General features: G+C 39.4%; 1 protein-coding gene across 1 annotated transcript in view; it reads left to right on the forward strand.

Moving 5' to 3' along the window:
- The window catches only part of KCNH5 (potassium voltage-gated channel subfamily H member 5), a 160,162-nt gene that overhangs the window by 51,303 nt on the left and 92,520 nt on the right, over window positions 1–16,339 (forward strand). The window contains exon 7 of the mRNA XM_040602321.1: window positions 11,038–11,467. Coding sequence (XP_040458255.1) covers window positions 11,038–11,467 — 430 coding nt within the window. The remainder of the gene's footprint in view (window positions 1–11,037; window positions 11,468–16,339) is intronic.

Genomic DNA, 16,339 nt, shown 5'->3' on the forward strand with positions numbered 1-16,339 from the left:
TACAGTGCTGCTGAGGGCTGCATTTGAGCCTTTGTAAATTAGTATATAGAATAAATACGCCCAAAGCTACTAGGTGAATGGACAAGCTTTTTGTCAAATGGAAAATGCTTCCCCAAATGAATTGTTAAATACAGCTTAAAAAGCCTCCTTTGCTGTTTGGAAAAATATTGGTGTCTCTATTTATGTATTTATTAACTTATTTATTTATTTTCTCGGAATTTTCACTGAGATTCATGAATTTCTGCATTTGTAATGAAACAAAACCTAGAGGCTTGATCTCATCTCTGCCAGAAACGTGGCTCTAAAATGACATGGCACATGTTGTGAAGAATGGGACCAGATGTCAGGATAATACATACAGATAGCCAAATCGATGGCTTTCAAATGGGTTGTATAAAAGATCATCCTTTCTGCAAAAATTAGTTTTCATGAGCCAATGGCTGGAATTGAAAGCAGACAAATTTAAACGACCTAAAACTCTGAAGTTCTATGTCTGTTGTTTAATAATGTAAGACTGCATGACCCAATGGCCTTTAAAATTTAGTGATCTGTGCAGGACATACTAGGGCATGGAATCCTTGTAATCGTAATCTTCTTTTAATTACTATTATTGATCTATTTCAGCGGTGGCAGAAATTTCTTTTTGTCACTGCAATTAATAGCAACTAAAATAGCAATATCTGTAAATTGAGAGTAAATAAAAGCTGAGAAAAACTATTTTAGCCATATTTACATCTGCAGGGCTTTACTGCTAACGTTCCCTTTTCAGGAGATATTTGAAGAAGGGTTTATGGACCCCATTCTGAGTGGCATATTCAAGGTGAAAATATAACTGTGTGTTTCAAGCATGCGGTTTTGGCTTTGAAACGGTCTATGGCTAGCTACCCTTCTTAAATCTAGGTGGCTGACATGAAGAAAATAATTCCCAGAACTAAATCCCTGCTGCAGCCAAGTGTTAAACTATGATGAAAACTCCTAGCAACGTAACGACAAGACGCGCTAAGCCTGGGACCTGGCATTTTCCCCTTTGTTATGCAGTCAGAAGGCAATTAAATATGAAGAATACTGTCATCCTGCTGGAGTGTGTGGAAAGCCACAATATAATAATACCATATAATAATAATTCCAAATATAAATATATCCACCTTAGGCATATATTACGTAGGTGGTCAGCTATAATTCACCCCTGTCACTTCTTCATCCCTGTCAGCCCTGTTGCACTTAGTTGCAGAATTGCACCACGTCTCTTTAGCCTTTATTCAAGCTAAGGTTTTATTCAAGTTCTGTCACTGTTTAATTACCATTATTTTTTTAATGCTATACAAGGTCTGGGATATTTCTGCAGGTTCCCCTGTGGAGACACATGGATGTCATCTTGATGTGAGGGGCAACTTGTGAAAGGAAGGATCTGAACTGGAGTTGATGGAGGGGAGGGGGAGCGGGGATGGGAGGGAGGGCAGACAGGGTTGTCCCACAAGATGGATGTGACCTGGTAGCCTCATGGTGCACCGCTCTGATGCGGATTACGGCATACTGAACTTTAATTATATCTCAGTGGCCTTTTTCCCCCTTTTTTTTTTTTTTTTTTTTTTTTTTAATGTGTTGTATATGTTACTGGGAAGCAGATGTTGGGTACAAGCCATGTAAATCAGATCTTCAGTCAGAGCCGTATTAAGTGATACAGAGTCCAATTGGGGCAAATTGTGTATGGAGTACTTTCAAGGGAAGCTTTGAGTCCTGCGTGATCCCTTTTCTTACAAAAGAGGCGAAGCAAATGAAATAATCCGGTCAGATACTCACTGAAATAATGCTGATGGGAATAGCACAAATCCATATTACTGAGATTGCTGTGCACAGCCGTCAATGGGAGGAAAAGAGTCGCAGGCTTAGGGACTGGCAATTACTCTGCACAAAATGGAGAAACTAACTGCATGGCTAATATCAGAATTAGCAAAGTTTTGCTAGCAAGACAGCCTTGTATCTTGGTGTGAGTCTTATTGTGTGTTACGTCTACCCCTTGGTGGCAGGCTTATGTGTAGTTCCAGAAGTACCTGCAGGACCATTGCAGCTCAGGTTACTCTCTCCAGATACTTTTTCTTTTCCCTTTTTTTTTTTTTTTTTTATTCCTATATTGGCATAGAAAATTGGTTTGTTGCTGGCATTAAACTATCAGCTAAGTTCCGCAACCTGCTCGAAAGCTGTCCCAACCAATGTGACGCACCTTCTCCCTCCCATTTCATCCTCTGTCTGCTTTCCCTAAGTAAGTGAAAATTATCAGATTTCATGATATCATCCTCTTTTTTTTTTTTTTTTTTTTTTTTTTTTTCCCCACCCAGCTGAGCACATGGACACAGTAACAAATAAATAGTGTAAAGATGCCAAATCCCCCTTAACTTGAATCTGGAAGAAATATTTTGAAATTGCCCTTCTTTTTATAACCTCGGTTATTCAATGTTTGAAATGTATTGCATTGTATAGTTATACCATAAACAACTCACTAGAAGTTTATTTATAATATTATAGCTTATTGACATTTGTGTTAGGGGGAAAAGTATGAAAAGCTCACCCATCCTTCTGGAAAAAATAAATCTCAAGCGATAAATTTAGAGGTGCTTTCAGAGGCTGCATGAGAAAACCTACTTACTTTCATTTTGCTGTGAGGACTCAATTTTGCGCTCACTGCGGTCACTACTCCCATTGGTGCCAGTGGTGCAAGGTCAAGTATTAGATGGACTCTGCTTGTATCTGGACCCAGGATCTAGATAGCTTGTGCAAAAGCAAATCCCCTTACTCCCATGTGGTTTTGCAAAATTGAATGCAATCCTAAATTCGGTTCTTACAGCGATGATAAATCAGAAATGTTGCTTTTTTATCTTTTTGATTATAGTGTTTTGATTTGTAACTATGCAATTTTATAACATTAATTGTTTATCTAAAAAGAAGGGTTTCTGAGATATGTTGGCAGATTAATTTTAACATTAACTCCAGTAAAGAAGCATTTAAGGAGCTAGCCAGGGATTTTAGAGCTAAGCTCTATTTAAGTAGCTAAGCTCAAAAATTTATTTTGGGAACGATTTGCTGGTTAAATTTCAGACAGCCTGTAAGTCCTCCTGGATACTCCTCCAGCACTCCTGTACTGCACGGAATAGTACCTTCTGGGTATGTGCCTGCAGCTTACCGGCTCTTGTTGGCAAGACTCACCATTTCAGTTGTTCCCAAAATCTGTAGGCACTTTGTTTTCTTTTACTTTGTGTACCATCATGTAACAACTGCTCTGTGAAGATTGCTCAAGGTTTACAAAAATGGTGGCTTTTTCATGCTTCAGTACCAAATGCTGTGCTGTATCTTAACTTCACAAATCAGTTAAGTGATTTGTTTGGGTCAATTATTTTTTTTAATATATAATTACTGCTGGTGAGGGAAAGGTAATGGAATTTTTGCCCATGCTTCTTTAAATAAAGTATATGGACTGCATTTCAAGCTGTACTAAGCATGGGATTCATCTAACGAAACACAGGGCCAGGCATGGTCCACAAGGAGATGCAGGCACATTCAGGGTCTGGCTCCTCATGTTCTAAGGTGCACCTTCAAAACAGGTCTGAGGAGTCACCCTGCCCTAAAATGCCTGTTTCTCACCACTGACTGTAACGACACACTAGTGCGACTAGCTCAGCTGCAGACTCCTCCGTGGTATAGTTTAGGCTGAGGTGACATGCATCCTCCCTTTGAGAGTGTATTTGCCTCACTTTGACTTTTCAAAGGATAAAAACAAAAGCAGAAAATACTATAGGGGTAAAACTCACGGGGACCTTTTGAGTCACTGAGCCATTGGCTTTCATGGGCAGGTTCATCGTATCACTCTTCCCATAAATGGTCAAAATTCACTTTAACTCATGGTGTCTGCAAGTCTGCCTTAATTTGCGGTCAGTGCATTTGTTCCTGTGCTGACCTTCTTGGTTAAATACTACTTTTCCTTCCCTCATGTTTCTCTCATCAATGTGCTTCAAAAGAACAGTCATCCCCCCCTCCCCCTGCATAAACATGCCTGTTTTCCTTTCCTTAATCTAGGCAAACTGATCATGTCTAGAAACCTTATTTATGCAATTTTTTGAACATTTTCTTGGCCATTCCAGCTGCCTGCCTCTGTGTGGAGTTAAGTTTAAGTACATCTGTTTAACACAGAGCTGTACGTATTACTCCAGGCGAGAATTCATCTTTGCTTTGTAATTGGGGTTTGGCACTCAGCTCCTCCGTCTTGAAACTGGATTAACCTCTACTGTGAGTGCAACCCACTGATTGCTCTGAGTCACTGTGGGATTAACCCATATTCCCAAATGTTTATTTTTCTTTGTCATCTTCAGCTAAAGATCATTGTAGTTGTAGACATTTTTGTTAATTTGCCCTGTAATGGATGCCTTGAGACTGCCTTGTTAAGCTTTATCACATTTTCCTTTATTCCCACTCAGTTATTCTTTGCACTGACAGTGTGTTCCAAAGGTGTGCCATCAGTAGATTTTGTGACAATATCATATTTCTGCTTCTTTCACTAAGAAACTGGTGAAATCACTGAGAGTTGACACTTGTAACCCTTGCTAGGCTTCTTTTTAATGGTTTACATTTTGCTATCCTTTTCAAAAGTTCTTCAGTCACCTTACCATCCCAGTTGTGGTCCCTCAGTCACCTTACCATCCCAGTTGTGGTCCCTGCTTTCTCTGTGTTTCTTAATAATTTCACCCCTTACATTACTGAAATACTACTTATCTTTTATTTAGAAAATGGGGTGAGTTGTCAGAGAAAGCTATCAGGAGAATTTGCTAGTACCCAGCCAACCTAAGCTTAGCAAACCTATTGCTGCACTGATTGCATTTTGATTTATCTCAGTGTTTCTGATTACTCTTTCCCTTAACATTTGTTCAGGTAATGTATCTGTTTATTTCCTCCTTGATGCATTAGCTTTTCTGGAAAACATCAACATCATCATTGAAAACTAAAGCTAAGAATTAATTTAATTTTTCACCCAAGCCTGGATTATTTTTACTTCATTGCAGCTTGATCACTTACGTTCTTTTTTCATTTATGAATGTGAAAAATCTTTGGGTATTTGTTTTAATGTTCTTTACAAGGAAGAGTTCAGCCTGACATTTGGCAATTCTTACTTTATCCCTGTTTTTATCCTCTAAGGTGTAGCTTTTTGTTGATCAACTTTTTTATTTCTTATATATTGTTAGTCCTCTGTTTCTGTTTTCTTCCTTGGGGTGATTATGTATGCGTTTATAACTGATGCCCAGCTTTACAAGTTTTCCCCCCTCCTTTGAGGTACAACCTTTGGATATTTCTTACCTTTTGAGATTCCGGGTGTCCTCTGCTTCCAGGTGTCTGACTCTCCTATCTTTCACAGTCCAGTTGTCTTTGGTTATTTTTGTCTATAGTTCAATATATTATACTTAATAATTTACCAGCTCTTTCCCTTTTGAGATCAAGAACCCCAGTTCAGTTTACTTTGTGATTGTACATTTTTTTTATGAACTAATTCAGTTCCTTCTTTAAGCCAATGGGGACTTCTGTGAAACCCTGTCAGAACCAAGGGTAGTGTAGCATCACTTTCTGTGGAATAATTGGCTATTCAATGGAGGAACAAGTACGCTATTGTATCTGCAGAAAATCTCAGCCTACTGTTATTAATAAGATTTGTTCTCCAACCTCATATTGAGGAAGATGCCTCAGCTCCGTAATATCTGTCTCTGTAATAACACGATATGGGTTTGGATGCTGCCCAGATCTGGGCTATCCAGATTTCTAAGGATGGGTTTAATTTCTCCTTCCTTAAACTGTGTGATAGGCTTCAGCTTCTTTGTATTCAGTGGTGGGGGAGAGAGACAGGACAGTTCCCGGAGGTGATTCATCCCATCCTGGCTGTCTGAGATGCGCTGGCTGAATCACTCTTGATATGCCTCTCCCTTCACTCACCAGGGAGGGAAGCTGGACAATTCACATAGGCTGGTTGGCCGTAAGGTTGTGGCATTATGTGAGATGAATCCCACCCCAGGAGGGTGCTTGGAGCTCAGTCATGGTGTGGCTGTGGCTTCTGCCCGTGTGCTCGAGCTGAGCATATGTGAAACCATTTTGCTGTGGCACAGAGATAAAGAGCTCAGCCTGGGCTGCAAACGCCTCAGAGGATTTGATCATTTAATGACTAGTATTGCTGAATGCAGGTAATTGCTTGTGTCTAGCAACACTACGCATATGAGCTTAAATTTAGCTTAAGAAGGTCTGTATATGCAGCAGTCACACCTTTGACTGCAGTGGCAGCATCCCCTACAGCATTTCATAGAAAGGTACCCAGCTCAGGTTTTTGGCCACTCCATAAATTCTTCAAAACCACAATGTGCTTATCATGAAAACATAGTGAAAAGCTGTTCTTTTTTTTTTTCTCTGACCTTTTCTGAGACAGTGTTTCCTATTAAACGATGCAGTACTGATCCCCATTTCCAGAGCCAGGAGGACTTCAGTTTTAGAACACATTTAAAATGCATGTTTCATATTTTTGTTGTGGTTGCATATGTGCCCACAGCTAATAACAAAGAAATAAAAAATCATGGAGTGAAACCTAATTGAAAAAATGCCTTGAGTTAAAAAAAAACATTGTTCCCTAATAGGAAATAAAAAAAAAAAAAGCGCATGAATTTACCATTTCAGCATACTGGGATTTAATTTTGAGGTTTAAGCAGATTTTAGTCTATTTAGATGGTAGATAATAATGGCTGGTTTTGTTCTTTAGTTTTTTAAACACTTATGGAATAATTTTTTACCACAGAAGAGACTTACTAGATTAGCAAGTAACCAGCTGATTAAATCGTTTTCAGCTTTTACAAAGACACAGCTCTGCTATTCTGCTCCTTTCATGTAGAACAGACTCCTCTCTCTCCTTCCTGCTTTAGGAGGACGTCTTTGGCACTCATGCTAACTTGAATGATTTACTGCACTTGTTAACCTTCATTTTCCTTTGGTGACAATGTTCCCTTTATCCCCATTCATGTTTGGCTCTCAACGCCTGTATAACATAACTTTTAACAGCTTCCTCCTTCCTATTGCCTGGATTATTAGGGATTCATTAAGTGCCAGAGAACTTGGCTCCTGTGCCTGCTTGAGGTGCAGAGGTCTGTTCCCACAGCGTGTACTGCAATTGCTGGAAACAGCTTTCTTGGTCTTGTGGTCAGATAAGTTTAGCTAGATGCAGACACACTGTCTTTCATCCTGGAAGACCGAAGTTTGGCAATGTGGTAACATCTGGGATCTGAACTGGCAATATTTGGGTGATGTTAATAGGAAGGAGGGGTCCCTGTGCATTTCAGACTGAGTGCCTCCACTATCAAACTGGATTTCCATACTTGTGTATATCAAGGGAATTGGAGAACACAGACTTTGCAAGGCACTTGTGTCAATAAACTTGGGCTTTTTTTAATCATGAGTGGCTCATTTAATTCCAAAGTTGAACATCCATTCCTCAAAAATGTCTTTCTGGATAAATTTGACATTGTCTACATCCTTTGTGGTGGCTTCAGCTGTCTGCTAAGTAGAACCGGTGGTACAAAAAGGGCTGGTTCAGAGCTACTGCTTGTGTCCTCTCCTGATACAGTGGCCTTAGAAGTTACTGGGAAAGTCTCCAGTGGCTCACACTTGTAACACTTAAATTGATTGATATGTGTCAGATAGGAATTTGGTTCCAAATTTGACACGCAAAGTACAATTTGGAAGTAGGTGGTTTTTCAGGTAAAAGATTTCTACAGCTGAGATGACTGAAGATGAGCAAGCTGAATGCCCTCATCTGATTAAGACATGATCAAATACGTTAGTGAAAACCTCAAGGGGCAGAATTGGATGGTTCCTAACATAATGAGATATTCTCAGTCAGAGAACACAGACCAGTAGATATTACAGTTGACCCAACTGACTGAATACAGCAACAGAGTGAAATGCTTCTCCCAGAAGGCTGGATCTTCAGCATAAAAAAAAGGTGTTATTTACGTGAGGCTAGTGCCAGACAGGATTGCATGCTCCATACAAGGTTTCTAATCACCTCTCTGTTCCTTGAGTGCTGAGGTTATGTTAGTCAGAGCAGATGCTCATCCTTTAGTAGAAAGGTTTCCAAAATACTCATTATGGAGCATAAATACAGTTAAAAGAAAAATGAAATTAAAGGCAGCCAGCAATCAGTTCAGCGTAGAACACTGGATTTCTTAACAGCCCAAACTTAATTCAAGGCAGTTAGTCTTTCACAGAATTTCCACCGAAGGGATTGTTTCTGAATCTTAAGAAAAGCTTTGAGTATTAACAATTGTGCATTTATTGTCAGGCATTTTTTTTTTTTTTTTAAAGTATAAAGGTATCAGCTTGACTCAACACAGTACTTTAACAGTGCGATGTATCACATGTTCATTTAGTATATGCTTAATTACTCTTAGGTAGTGTTTTCTGGATTAGGCTTGTAAAGCTTTCAGTATTGTCTTTATATTTTGCAAGATAATGCATGAAATGTGAATACTTCATAAATATGTCTCTTTTTTTGACCTTAAAGTAGTGGGTGGAGACTGCACTGACTTTAAGACTTACAGTGAAACTTACTTAAATGAATTACTCCTTGAAAAGATTACATTTCAATGTCAGCTAAAATGAAACGTTTCTCTTTGGTTTATACTTAAGAGATGTGATTGATATCTGTGCTTAGGGAAAAAAAAGATCACAGTGCAAAGTTTCTCCCAGACTTTGAAATATATGCTATATTTTTATATTAGTTGTGCCACTGCTAAACTGTCCATGGAACTTAGAGGGAAGATGTAATATGGATGAGCGATGGAGTGTCAGACAAACTCTCCCGATTAAGGGTTGACTCAGTTTGGGTTTGGGGAGTAGAAAGTGCAGTGTAGGTCTTGCCACTGGGATGAACTACTGGATGCAGAAATGGGACTCCCAACTTTAAGTTCCAGGTCTTTAACTCCTTCCCTAGCCTTCATCTTGGGAATGAACAGTGACTGTTTAAGTAAAATGTGTATCATCTTGACCAACGCAATAGGACCTGTTCCTACAAAAAAACCGCAGCTTTTTTCTGCCTCTGATTTCACAGCAAGTTGTAAACTTTCAGAACAGGGTTAATTCGCTGAAACAAACTGCAGATTTATTTAGTGAAATACACTATTAAACTACTCTATACTTTTCTTTTTTAATGTAGATACTGTTTCTGTGGGGTATGACTCTTATTTAGTAGTCCATTGTCCCCAGTCCATTGTGTAATGAATATTGTGAAGGACTTCCCAGTTTATTGGGCAAGTTGGCTGTTGGGATTGCCTCACAGACATATATCTCAAAGCAAGTAAGTACATATACGTCTAGGTGGAAATAAGAATGATAAGCTAGATCTGTGTCTTGTGTAAATGCAAAATACAGAAATCAAAATGGGAAAATTCCAATTCCCTCCATGGTATTAGTCATCATGAGAGCTTGAATGCAAATACAGAACTTCAATTTATTAAGGATTTGAGGATCTGAAACAAATTACAGCAGGATTTGAAAAGCATATAAGAACTCTGTCAAACATTATATCTAGAAATATCAGATGTATGTTACCCTTCAAACATTAGTTGTGAAAAGAAACAGAGGTGCAAAAGAGATTAATGTTTTTCTGGTATGGAAAACTCTAGAAACTCCAGTCTTTTACTGTTTGATAATATAATTAGCCAGTGTTTTGACTAGACTGATTTGATAATGATGCATAGAAAAGGGCAATTTAATCTTGGCACAGTAACTAGGAATGTTTGCCTCATTGCTTTCTATGTCTTAATTTCTACTTTAAATTAAATGTCTTCAGCTTCTGAATGCTTTATATTAGAAACCTTCCTTTACAAACCTTCTATTTTGAGCCACTAATTAATTTAATGCACAGGTTAGGTATATCATGGGATTGCAATAGATCAGGAACATATTTTTCTTCTCTTTCTGCATTTATTAATTCTATTAAAATACATTGCAAACAATTTGTGCATTGAGGAGGGCATGCACATTCCTTGTTCCCTCTCAGATGTTTCTATTAACTTTTTGATCGTCCCTGTGCTTCTGTTCCCTAAATATTTGTACTTTCATTTATTTGTACTTCATTTATCTTGTGTGAAAGAAGACACTGCACAGATACTTGCTTTAGGAAAATAACTGCAATGTCTTGATCAGAAAGGAAATAAACCTTATATGCAAAGGCGTGTGGTTTTCTTGCCAGTGCCTTGTGGTCTGTGTTACCCTCACTCAGAAAGGTGATGTGCCCACGGTTGTTAGTTCCATGTTGTTTTAGTGAGACTTCTTATAAATAACAAAATATTCAGCGTTCTGTTAGCTGTGGTGAAGGATAATGAGGTGGAGACTGTTGGACTGGAGGAAGTTACCCAGCTACTTTGTGGTGGATGAGGGGAATAGCAGGCAGATTTCTCTGTAGTTACCCATTACAGTTACTTTCTGACATTTTTCTTGAGTGTCTGTTAAGCTAAGGGTTGTTGAAGTAGGTCGACCCCCATTTTGGCCAGAACAGCAACCCTCTGCTTGGATTTAATAGAATACTGTTTTCTGAGAAGCTTCAAAAAGAATCCACTTGGATGGTGTAGTTCTGTCTGTGACTCTGCCCTTCTACTGCGTTAGAACTCCAGGAGGTCAGAACAAGAGTCTCCCATTTACTTCAAACTGGCAAATGATCGAATCGCTCACATGTTGTAACAAACATACCATTTCTTTCTTTGGATCCCACAGAACTCATCTGTTACTTGGAAAGACTGAGCTTGAAAGAAGTGATTTATCCATGTGCTGAGTGCCAAACTTGATTTACCTTGATGAGGATGAAAGTGCTGCAGTGGGGGGGAGGGTTTGGTTTTGTATTATGTCACCTGAGGCATGAAAAAATTGTATAAAAAGATTTAAAGCAGATGTAGGAATTGTTGTACAGCCTTCTGTGCTAACCAGTGGGATATTTCAGATGAAATAATAATTTTTATTCTTTTCTAGGGGATCAGTAGCCTCTTCAGTTCCTTAAAAGTGGTGCGTCTTCTACGACTCGGTCGAGTTGCCAGGAAGTTGGACCATTATCTGGAATATGGTGCTGCTGTACTGGTACTGTTGGTGTGTGTATTTGGACTGGTGGCCCACTGGCTAGCCTGTATATGGTACAGCATTGGGGACTACGAAGTTATAGATGAAGTCACTAATACAATCAAAACAGATAGCTGGCTCTACCAGTTGGCACTAAGTATCGGGACACCATATCGATACAACACCACTGGCTCAGGGCAGTGGGAAGGAGGACCCAGTAAAGACTCTTTGTACATATCTTCTCTCTACTTTACCATGACAAGCCTTACAACGATAGGATTTGGAAACATAGCACCAACCACTGATGGAGAGAAGATTTTTTCAGTGGCCATGATGATGGTTGGCTGTAAGTAGAATTTGATTTTATTGTGTTTATTGTGAATTCTTGTATATTCGAATTCAGGTAGTCTGACTGAGTTTTGCTTTTAAACTTGCACAGGCTTGGCAACATTTGAAGTGGGTTTAGCCAATTCTTGAAACATTTAGTGATTCCATAAAGTGTTTGTGTACATTATGGCACTGGTTTGTCTTACAACAAGTCCTGATTTTCTCTTCTGAATGTGGTGACTTTTGTCACCAGCAAAGCTGGAAGAGAAGGGAATCATAAGACGCTGTATTGCACCTTTTCTCTGGTTTCCACTGTTTCACAGCTCCACTGATTTAGTCTAAAAACAATAGTGGTAAGGCACATTTCTCTTTTCATGTGCTGTCGAGGTTAGATCACTCAGCTGCTCTCCAGGCTACCAGAAATCTTGAAAATATAATAAAGACTGCTGAAAATGTTAATATCATTTGGGACAATTATTTTTCTGTTAAATAAATAATTCTTGGTATTTCCCTGATGCTGTTTTCCGAGCTGTATACAAACACTAAGCAATTATGTAATGAGACCAAACAAAACCTTTTGAAAATAAGATCTGCATAATCTCCCTGATAATTATCTCAGCTAACACTTCGAGCTCATCTCAGAGAAATACTGAACTATAAAATGGAAGTTTTCTTGCTACAGTCTTTCTAGATCTTTAGAAGATTAAAGTCATTTGTCTGGAGATTTTAAAATGCTTTTTAAAAAGAGAGGTTGCAGTTTTAGGACTCTGCTTGCCGCGTGGTGCAATGAAATTTCTGCTGAACAGCATCTTTACATGATGGGTTGATGTGTTTTAAAAACATTTCGAAGTCCATAAAAAGCAAATCCCCAAGCTAGAGCATTAATGAGCTATTGCAGCTAGGCCATAGAAAACCTTTAGGTGCTGATTAGCCATTTGTTGAAACTGCTTTGTGGTATTTACAGAAGGCTGGGGATTTGGAGAATAAAGTGGATATAGAACATTTTAAATATTTTAATATGTACTTCCCTTGTCTTCTGTGGGGACTTCTGTTGCCCTGCAGAGGAGGGTCTCACAGAACGAGCTAAGCATCTGTGGTAAATGATTTAGGATGGGGTGAGCGCCATAAAAACATAATTAATAATAATAATAGTAATAACAAAATAGATACATGGCCTCAGTAAATAGAAAGGAAATAGAGATTGCAACCTGCTTTGTTCTAGGTGGATTATACTCTTCTTTTTTAATCTCTGAAACCCATGTTAAAGATGAGGATTACACGTAGCAGTATCAAAGGTGACATTTACAACCTATGTATGTGCCACTGGTTGATTTTAATAGTTTTCGTAAGCATTAGCTACAAAATTATTGAATGTACATGTCAAATTTATAACTGGTACCTTTAAGCTTAGTAGTTGGAAAACAATGAGTAGGTTTGTAGGCTTTTGGACAAAGTCAAAAGTAGAATCTAAAATTTAAGAAGCCTGGCAAAAGGACAGTTAAGTTGCTTGTTGTGTAAAATTAAGGACATCAGAATAAATGTGGCTTCTCCTGTGAGGGGGGTGAAGCGCACTGTGGCACACAGGAAGGCTACATACAGAGGAAACCACCTTTTTAGATTATTTGCAAATGTAAAAATGCTCAATTATGATCCGATGGTTGAATCTTTTGCAAACATATCAATGAAGATTTGAAGATTTTCAGTTCATGCAGATTAGTACAGTGACTACTCGTGAAATGTAAAGGACTTGCTTAGTTGGTTAAATAGTGGTTAGAAAATATGCAAACTTCCAAACAGAATACTGGTCTTGGGTTTTATACTTGTGATATTTCTTTTGAAGAGATCAGACCTGCAGGTGTATAAACATGCTTTGCAGTGCCAGCTGCTGAAACCATGACAGTCTGAACACCAGAAAGGGACAGAAAGGCACAACAGATAGCTGATGAAAAAAGCAGTTTGTCAGGCAAAGTGGTTGGTGATCTTGGGAAGGGGGTTTGGCCCCAAGAAAAGGTGTAACTAAGAACTGAAAATTGTTTGAGTTGTTTTCAAAGCAAGGTGTTTCAGTTTTTCTTTTGAAACAGTGTTTTGAGATAAAAAATCAGCAAAATTCAATTACAGTTCAATCAATAAAGAACACTGGTTGCTGAACGGACTGTTATAAGCAGAGAGAGGTTGTGAAATATCTTTGGTAGTTTTCCTGAAGAAGTTTGCTAATACCAGTAGTTGATATTGGCAACGTCCTTTCTAACACCGTGCCAAATAAACGTCTTAAACTTAGCACTGGAATCAGAGATAGTAATTCATCACAATCCCAGCTGCCTACTCATGCAGACTGCAGATATGGAAGAAATCTTCACTGCATTGTCAACTAGCGACGGCTTGTTCTGCAAGCCTGAAGTTTCCTGTTCACACTGGCAAAGTTATCAGGGCTTGGGAGGAGTATTTGGAGAGATTTGCAAATCCTTCTGGTGGGCAGGATTGCAAAATGGTGTACTTGTTAAAAATAGCCAAATTAAGATTCTGTAGCTGCTGATAAAGCATTGCTCGGTGCTGGGCACTGGTGGGGAAACCTAGGTGAATGGAGATGATTTTCAGTTTGATTGGCAGTTTGTCACTTGCTTGTTCACTGAGGACAGAATTGGGTGGGATATTTAGACTGAAATACATCACCTGTCTTGCAAGAAAGAGAGCTTTGAATAACTTAACCTCATCTTGTGCAGCTTACTTCAGATTTCTTTTTGCCTCACTTGCTTTTTCTTGGTGTCCAGTGCTGTTCAGCAAGATTTTTTCTGTTGCTTCTTGACACATGAAAACCTAAAAATAGCAAACATAAAGCATCCGATGACAGGGGAGCAAGGTTTTTACAAGGGTTATTGTTTAAATACCTATTCTGCATTTGCTGCCTGGAGTTGCTGAATATACATTGAAAATCTGATTTTGTAGCTCCTTTTGTGTTGATAGGAGGTCATTTTGTCCCCCCTCTGCACAGAACAGATGTCAGATACTTTCAGTGGACCAGGAATTGTTTATCATTCAGGAAGGACCTTTCTTGTAAACCTCCCATTATCTCCTCTCAGCTCACAGCCTCTAGCAAGAAACTCGGTCTCTGCCGCTGCACGTTGCTCTAGCTCAGTCCACAGCCAGGTTTTAGGCTTCTGCAGCACCACCATAGATGTAGGTGTACAACAAACTGGTTTTGTGCCTTTCACAGAAAGGAATGCATTAGGGAGCCAGGAAGATAGATACTTTTGGTTTGTATACCATTCCTACCTTGCAACTCGGCACAGCCAGGACTTCTGTGAGCAGAAAGTCTGTAAAAGGGAAAAGGTATTTTGGGGAAGGTGGCAATCTGGCAGGGTGAAACAGCTTGCAGAATGAGATGGGGTTTTCTGAAGAAATAAGTGTGAATGTTTAAACGACAAGAATTTATGTACTACCGTATGCCTTCTTCCCTCCTGTGCTTCCACTGAGAGAAAAGTGGCCAGCTTCCCAGTGTCCTGGTTTCAGCTGGGGTAGAGGTAATTTTCTTCCTTGTAGCTGGTAGGGCACTGCATTTTGGATTTTGGATGAGACTATTGTTGACAGCACACTGATGTCGTAGTTGCTGCTGAGCAGTGCTTATGCCAAGTCAAGGACTTTTCAGCTTTTCATGCTGCCCTGCTGGCGAGTAGACTGGAGGGGCACAAGAAGCTGGGGGAGGGGACAGCCAGGACAGCTGACCCAAACTGGCTAAAGTGATGTTCCATACCATATGATGTCACGCTGAACAATAAAACTGGGGGGAGCTGGTTAGGAGTGGTGGCCCACTGCTTGAGGACTGGCTGGGCATTGGTCAGCAGGGGGTGAGCAATTACATTGTGCATCACTTGTTTTGTATATTCTTTTATAATTCCTATTATTTTTCCTTCCCTTTCTGTCCTTTTGAACTGTCTTTATCTCAACTGACCAGTTTTACCATTTTTCTGATGCTCTCCCCCATCCCACTGGAGGGCAGTGAGTGAGCAGCTGGCTGCCTGGTATTCAGCTGCCTGCTGGGTTCAACCACAACGTGCAGCTTGCATCTCAGAAGGTCTCTGACCCATGTCTGTGTGCTTCCTGTGTAACCTGGAGCAATCAGTTTGCCCCTGTTCATGTGCAATGATGAAATTGCTCTGAATGACCTAGAGTAGATTGCAGTGTCACTCTAGCTGCATAAATATGGCATTTCCATGAGTTTATTTGTCCGGCCGAGTGGATCCAACCCAGCATGTCCTTCCTCTAACAAAAACAGAAATCCACTATATTCCACTCGTCACTGAAATGCTCCGATGATTCTTGCTGCAAGGGAAGGTCAGAACAAGATATCGAAGTCAGGAGTATCAGTGAAAGTTGAATACTTCACTGTTCCTCAGGATGTGAAAGTCCCAGGAGAATCTCTTACTCATCCATCAGTCCCCAGAAGAGCTTAGAAAGGGTGCTTTGTTGTTGTTGGCTTTGTTGTTGCTTTAGGGAGATACTTATATCTCACATGCATAGCTTGCTTTGGCTTTTATTTACTTCCAGATTTATGGGGAGGTGATTGTGGGGGAGATGCTATTTTTCAGTGACTGGTTTTAAATTATGGTGAAGGCAGGCTTGTTAATTCAGATGGGTTTTGTGTATGAGCAGAAGAATTTGTTATGGTGATTGTATAGGATACCTTGTCTAGAAAATTGGTCATTTCTGCCAGTTATTGGAGCAATTTCTAGGCAGCTCTTTCCAAAATTCAGTTTCTAATTTCATGGCTTGAAATGCTGACAACTTGTTTTCATCTTAAAAATACCCAGGATGATGATTTGCAGGTTGGAAAAGAAAACAGACGTGATTGCTGTTACTTTGACCCGAAGTTATTATTGTTCAGGGAGAGCTGATG

This window comes from Falco naumanni, chromosome 7, assembly GCF_017639655.2.
Source record: "Falco naumanni isolate bFalNau1 chromosome 7, bFalNau1.pat, whole genome shotgun sequence".
NCBI lineage: Eukaryota > Metazoa > Chordata > Aves > Falconiformes > Falconidae > Falco > Falco naumanni.